The 7,108-nt window shown below is 36.3% G+C and overlaps 1 protein-coding gene and 1 long non-coding RNA gene across 3 annotated transcripts; both read right to left on the bottom strand.

The window, feature by feature from the left end:
* Positions 1 to 1,426: 1,426 nt before the first annotated feature.
* Positions 1,427 to 3,833, bottom strand: LOC121981113. The gene is made up of 2 exons (XR_006111739.1): positions 1,909 to 3,833; positions 1,427 to 1,770 (listed from the first exon to the last, which is right to left on the bottom strand). It is a non-coding gene; the product is annotated as an uncharacterized LOC121981113 (long non-coding RNA).
* A 739-nt stretch (positions 3,834 to 4,572) lies between these two features.
* LOC121981112 lies at positions 4,573 to 6,793 on the bottom strand. Of its 2 annotated transcripts, none has more exons than XM_042533470.1 (4): positions 6,537 to 6,793; positions 5,768 to 5,945; positions 5,127 to 5,190; positions 4,573 to 5,038 (listed from the first exon to the last, which is right to left on the bottom strand). In XM_042533470.1, exons 2-4 carry the CDS (start codon positions 5,932 to 5,934, stop codon positions 4,808 to 4,810), a joined length of 462 nt encoding a protein of 153 aa, XP_042389404.1. In that variant the 5' UTR covers positions 5,935 to 5,945; positions 6,537 to 6,793; the 3' UTR covers positions 4,573 to 4,807. The 2 variants fall into 2 exon arrangements, with proteins under 2 accessions (XP_042389404.1, XP_042389405.1); XM_042533471.1 differs by lacking the exon at positions 6,537 to 6,793 and adding an exon at positions 6,163 to 6,262.
* Positions 6,794 to 7,108: the final 315 nt, after the last annotated feature.

The raw sequence follows: 7,108 nt of genomic DNA, 5'->3' as shown, positions 1-7,108 counted from the left end.
TTAATTGAACAACTACAAACAAATGTAAATAATTTGACCAAATGTGATTCTTTATTCATAATAAATGGTTACAAAAGCTTAGGCTTTCAGTATACACTCTAACAACGAGAACTGTAGCTATAGTGAAGAAGTGAGCGTACCTCCGTCGAAGTCTGGGGTTCCTTATATAGGGATCCCCAAAGGTGCGTGCACACTCCTCGAGGTGTGCACCCTCCTCAAAGCATACCTGGAATAGACGTGTCAAAAAAGCGTGCCGACGTCATGCCTTAATAGCAAGAGCATATCCCTGACGAAACAGTGGAAGTTTCCACTGTACGATTCTCTGTCTGACTATGTCGTCGATCATGCTTCTTGTCGGCGGTGTTGGTCCCTAGGAAGATATCATCAGCTGCTCCCTTTTATCCTGTACTCGGCCGAGCGAAAGAGCTGCTCGGCTAGCGCCTCTCGGGCAACCCCAAAGCAGGGCTGGTCTGGATGTCCGCTCGGCCAATGATTTGCTGTCCGACTTCGCCTTGTCAGGCTGAGATTTTTTCACATGCCGAGCAGAGGTGAATCCCTCGCTCGGCCGAGCAAGATGAACAGGCTATTGCCCCGTGTACGTTTCTTGAACGTCAGAAGCTCGATGTTTAACAGAGCTATTGAAGTGTCAAATCGGCTGCTCTTCTTGTTGATCCGGATGGTAAGTCGGCCGATTGGACGCTTGCCCCGGACGTTAACCACTTTGACCCTCTGTCGGATGGACCCCACCTTACCACCGGATCAATATGAATTGATTTTTTTATATCTCAATATATTTTATTTTTTATTATAAGGTAAATTAAATATTTATTTAAAACATAAATCCTCTATTTTTTATAAATTCACATCTCGCAAGAGAGGTAGCTACCGCTAATTGATGGGATTCGACAATGTGCACGTACCGCACCGCCTCATACTAATTTAATATATACTTTTTTCTAAGATTAAAAAAATTGATTGATCAGATATTATATGCGGCATCGAATAACAGTATATAAATAGTTCAAAATTATAATTCAGAATAAATATTAGAAACAGTGAGTAGCTGAATATTAGAAACAGCGAGTAGGCATGAACATACAATTAATTCAATATTAATTTTATATAAATTCCTTTTTTATTTTGTAAACAAATTTAATTAATTCAATATTAACTAAAATAAATAAATTTTAATTTAATTCAATTAATTTAATTTTAATAAAACTTTATTAATTCGCATTTGCTGCCTAAGGATCGAGCAATTTTAACGACTGTGCGAGGCAAGAAGATCAGTTGCTGTTTAGGTTGTTGTATATAATCCATACAGAGCATATGCCTTTCAATCATGTACTTTCTTCTTCACTCTAGCATCAAGCTTAATGTTAAGTAGAAAAACAGAAACTCTAAAAAAAAAAAAGGGCGAAAACTGTGAAGTTCTGATCAAAATTTGCAGTCAGAAATTCATACCACAAGTCTAGTACATAGATGAAATTTATATATAAAAGAGTAACGAAAGTCAGTACAATCATTCACGTGTTGCTGAGAGATAAAGAGGCAGCAGCAACTTTAAAGTGAATGCCAACTAGTGTACCCTCCTCAACTAGTGATACTCTCTGCAAATAATAAAAAAACAAAGGGCAGCAAGCAGCTTGTCAAAATGTATGCTACCAAGTGTATTCTCCTCTAAATTGATTGCTTGCAAGGAGGGATTGTGGTATCTCTTTAGCTTATGACATTGTTTTGTGCTGATGTACATTGGAAAGGCAATTTTCTCTGCAAATAATAATAAAACAAAGGGCAGCAAGCAGCTTGTCAAAATGTATGCTACCAAGTGTATTCTCCTCTAAATTGATTGCTTTCAAGAGGGATTGTGGTCTCTTTAGCTTATGACATTGTTTTGTGCTGATGTACCTGCTTCGTATCAAGCACTTGATCGTCCATAGGCAATTACTCTAAACCCACATTTGCCCCCAAAAAAATCATCAAAGAAGTGATATTAATCCCCCAACTAGATTTATACCAAGCCCAAACTGTACAAAATCCTGTAACAAGAAGCATAAAAATTTGATAAGGTTAAAATGAATGCCACCAAGCAGGTTAAGTTCCATTCTTATGTGCATGTTTCAGATCAATATTTGACCTTCCAAAAACACATTCCCTTCCATCCCACAGGAAATGCGTGTGGACCGTTCAAAATTATGTACAAACGATAAAAGAAAAAGAATATAAAATATGGAGTTTAACTTGAGCATATTAATGAGGAAAAACAAGTTTGGCAATATTTTATATTCTTTATACTGTTTAAAAAATTTAAGCTTAATCCATCAATCAGAATTAGCCTCATTGCAGTTGTATTGGTATGCTATACTAGCCTGATCAGATTTAAAGAGCAACGTACCTGGAGTAAGAGGCCAAAATAAAATTGATTGATTTTGAGGTCAAACAACATAATTTGATAAGATAAAAGAGGCCAAAATAAAAAGAATGTGAATGCAAGTGCAATCTCCAATTGATTGCTTTCAAGAAGAATTAGTGAGTGGCAAATAGTTTACAATATTGTTATGCATTGATGTCTGTTTCAAATCAACACTTGATTATCCTTAAGCATATTGCTTTTCTTTCCGCTTAAAATCTAGAATACAGTCCTTCAAAAATATATTGTCTGCAAGGATTAGCAAAACATCAAGTAAAATAATAAGATAATGAACTTTAAGCAACTCAGCAAGAAAAGAGTTTGCGATCACAATTAACTTAGGCAGAATGTAAGTTTAAAATGAATTCCACCAAGTGTAGTCTCCTCAAAATTGATTGATTTTGAGAAGGGATTGCAAGTGGCAGATGATTTCTTTAGCTTATGATATTGTGTTGTGCTGATGTCCTTGTTTCAAATCAGCACTAGGCCTTCCATAAGCAGAAAATCTCAAATTGAGTCATCATTTTGTTTTGCACAAAAGATTAACATAAACATGTAGTAAAATAGTATAACGACTTAGTAAGAAAAAATGTGAGGGTTCGTAATTTATATCAGCAATATTTCAAATACCCTCAGATAGATAATCTATGTCCATCAATCATGATCTGGTTAACAGAAGTGATACGATCTTATACCCCAAACTATAAAGTCAAAATTAAAATAACAAAATGAACTACGAGCTGTAAAATAAAGTTAAAATGAATGCCACCAAGTGTAATCTCCTCGAAATTGATTGCTTTCGAGGAGGGATTGTGAGTGGCAAATGGTGTCTTTAGCTTGTGATTGTAATAGATGCTGATGTGCATGTTCTTATCAGCATCTGACCGTCCATAAGCGCTTTACCATTGCCCCCCAACTTCACAGTTCTAACCCATCAAAGTAGTTTTACAAAAGAAACAAAAAAAAATTGAAGATCTTCATTAACATAAAATCAAATAAACCTCAAGTAACCCAACACAAAAAGTGAAAAAGAGGTGCCGAGAATCAAATCAATCCATCAACTTATCATCGTTAGTAGACGAATACATCGATCCGGCTTCGAAATGCCTGATCATTTCATATCGAGAATGGTCTCTTAAACCGCATCACTTCCTGCATGAAAACCATCGACGAGAAGAAATAAGATGAGGTTCAGCAGAAAAAGAAGAACATTACACCAAATAGCTCGAATAGGAGGAAGTCCGCCGAGACGATCTCCAGTCGAAGCTTTCTGCCCCGCCGCCGAAACAATGGTGTGGTTTCTTCTCTTTGAGTGCTGGACGGGCATTTATAGCGAAGACGAGGAACGAGATGACGGCTAAATTAGGGCAACATGAGGTGAGGTTGGATACCCGCGTAAGACGTATCATGTATGTAGCGTGGATGTGATCCAACGGTCATCTACTCGTCTGAGTGGAATTTCATTCTACCCCAGAATTTATACAACGGTTTTATTTTATCCATTATAAAATATTTTTTATTTAGGAAAACAAATTAAAAGAGCTTCTTTTTTAGTTAAAAAGATACTTCATTTTAAAAAAATATTAAAAGTACCCTCCATTTTTTACATTTACTTCCAAATTGTTCTTCTTTATGTCACTGATATAATAATGCTGTGTACATTTGTTTCTTAATTATCCCTTTTTATAGGACTAATTTAATAATGGTGTTGTAATTTTAGTAAAAATTGCTATGATATGCAATAGTTTTACTAAAATAAAAATAAATACTTATCACTTTCTCTTAATATTTTTTAAATCATTTAATTTTGTGTTGGAAAAAAAAATTAAAGATATAGATTTTCAACCAACCAAACAACCATTTTCAAAAGATGATCTTGTAGCCAAATCCTTCGACTTACTATCTCCATCCTCATCTCACACTTTCCCATTCCAAGGAAGACTGATAGTTAAATCTACCACAAGTCTTCTTTATTTATAGATTAAATTGCTGTCATTCGATTTCATTTCCACAAAACCTCATTACATAACCAATACATTGCTTTTGGATAAACAAGATGGAAACTTCATTTATTCAGGTCGGCAAGCAAAGCAAATACCAACATGAATAAGAGAATCATCAATCAGCTTCCGATAGAATAAAACAAGAAGCCAAATGCCTTCTGAATAAGAATGATATTTTATATTACGGAAACATATGTTTACATACTAATATCACCAAACAATCAGAGAGTTTGAGATGGATTTATAGCGATATTAATATCACAAGGCTCAATATACAATAATTCTGGGGATATGGCACAGGCTATTGAAAGGGAGAGGAAAATTGTGTACAGTAGTAATAGGGAAGCTACAGTCAAGACTAAGTAAAGATCATGACAAAGTGGAAATCACAAGGCTAGGAACAGAACTTGTGCTGATAATGCTCTGAGAAACCAATTCTGGTTTTGTGTTGAACGATGAACTGCTGGTTTTGTTCTACTCGAGGTTGTCCCCTTGATTCATGGATTATTGTTGGACTGAATGCTAGGTTTTCTTTAGTAAAGAAAGAATCCCAGACCATAGGATTGTCTGTTCTTACAGGAGGAGTACCACAAAAGAAACCAGTTTGATCGTCTCCAGTTTCATCCTGAATAAATCAATTTCTATTAGAAACATTGATTGGTAGAAGTAGATTGCACTTGGAAGATAAAGGAGGGAAGGTAGACATAACAGACCTTATTGAAAAATATGTCGAAGAAATTGAGATTGTTATTATCTCCTTGTTGAGCAGGCAAATTGCTGTGAAAGAAGGGAGCAACAATCATTAGCCACATAGTTCCCATGGAAATTAAATGAGAAGTTCAATGGTATCATTTAATTTTGTTACAGCTGTTCTGCAAAGAAAAAAAACATATAGATTGTCTGCCATTCAGGAATAAAACAAATGACTGTAAGCATTAGTAGAAAGGATAAAAATGATACCGCTACCTACAAATCACACAGAAGAAATGAAACTTAGATGATGCAGGCTAACAAAGTCTAATGTATTTGACGCTTTAAAGATGTGCAATCATATCTCAGATTTTATGCTTAAATTCTGAAAATCTCATTTGATTATAAATGGAAGTATCGACAAGAGATACCACTAACAAGCACAGATCAAGAAGATGCATCTTCACTTGCGGAACCAACTACAATGATATTGCAAAAAACAACTCGTCCTTGTTCAAAGTTTATGGCAAGCACAAGAATGATCATGAATAATCATGAACAACAGACTCTAAACAAAAAAACCTTTGTAACATTAAAAAAATAATGGAAATATCCACCAAACAAAAAGATTTTTTTTTCAATATCCAAGATGGTCGTAACTCACCACTTTGCCTTGGAACCCAAACTGCCAACACAATCTAACATGGGAGGGACTTTCACCACATGGCGAGGCTGAGGATAGATAACTTCTACTCTTGGAACCCTTGTATCAAGTAAGAATTCAGTGAACAGCTGTCCAATGCCACAGAGTCTAAGCTGCTGACTCTCCATCTTGAATTCTCCTGCAATACATGTAAGATACATTAGATTAGCATTTGAAGTAGCTGAATATTCGAGACAAAAGAATACATATGTTGCAGATAGCTAAAGCGCTTGGCAAAATTTGTGCTTGGAGCAATAGAATAAGCAAAAAATGTCATCTGAAAATAATAAAAATTGCATATGTTCCCCCTCATGGTAAAGATCAATAATGCAATACAGAAGAAAATTGACATTCACCTCCGATTTGTGAGTTTCAGGGAATGACGCCCACTGTATTCTGATCCAGTATTTCGCACTTAATTGCTTAGAAGTATGTATGCCAAGCCTAAGTCTTAAAAGAAAAGCATGTAGCTAGATAATATTATTGTACTTCAAAACGAGGTTCGATAACTTTCACGGCAATTGACAAGCTGGGTGGAATAATTAAATCCACTATTTGAGTTTCCAACAAAAAGGAGACGGGGAATACACAATTTTTGGGGGGACAAAAATGCTTTTTTTTTCTTACCTGAACACAAGGGAGATAAACACGATGATCCCTATTGTGCAATCCGGAAAAAAAACACTCTTTTAATCCCCTCCCTAGGGAAAAAGAGCAAGAAACAACCTACCCTGCGATTAACCGTCTCGATCCGTGACGACTGGAACCAGATTCGGGCGGTGCGATCGTATTCGAGGTAGCGGATCCAGCAAGGACAAAGTAGGGAAGCTCTAATGGTCTTCGGAAGCGGAAGAGGCGGAGAGAGAGGGAGAGGCGGTGCCGGCACCCATGCTACCGCTTTCCTTCTCTTCTCCCCTCCGAAGGCGGCGGCCACCGTGCACCGCCTCCGAATATTTATTCTTCTGCCAAGATTTAATTTTTCTTAAATTTTTATTTTAAAATTAGACAACTGGTTAGTTCATTTTACAACCCGGTCCAACTCAAATGCAAGTCTTTGCACGTGATCACGGGATCGAGCACGTGTTGGCAAAAACAAAGTTGAAATTGAATAACACGTACATTATTATTATTTTTATGTAATTTCTTATCAGCGCCTGAAAATTCTTTTTACAACCCGGTCCAACTCAAATGCAAGTCTTTGCACGTGATCACGGGATCGAGCACGTGTTATTATTATTTTTATGTAATTTCTTATCAGCGCCTGAAAATTCTTTTTACAACCCGGTCCAACTCAAATGCAAG

Source organism: Zingiber officinale, chromosome 5A, assembly GCF_018446385.1.
Source record: "Zingiber officinale cultivar Zhangliang chromosome 5A, Zo_v1.1, whole genome shotgun sequence".
Lineage (NCBI taxonomy): Eukaryota > Viridiplantae > Streptophyta > Magnoliopsida > Zingiberales > Zingiberaceae > Zingiber > Zingiber officinale.
The sequence above is the reverse complement of the archived record's forward strand: the minus strand, read 5'-3'. Positions and strand labels throughout refer to the sequence as shown.

Excerpts from the sequence above, each read along its gene's own strand:
- LOC121981112 (XM_042533470.1), bottom strand. The coding sequence starts at position 5,934 with ATGGAGAGTCAGCAGCTTAGACTCTGTGGCATTGGACAGCTGTTCACT. Across the intron at positions 5,191-5,767 it reads TTGGGTTCCAAGGCAAAGTG|CAATTTGCCTGCTCAACAAG; the intron begins GTGAGTTACGAC and ends CTTCTTTCACAG. Across the intron at positions 5,039-5,126 it reads TCGACATATTTTTCAATAAG|GATGAAACTGGAGACGATCA; the intron begins GTCTGTTATGTC and ends TGATTTATTCAG.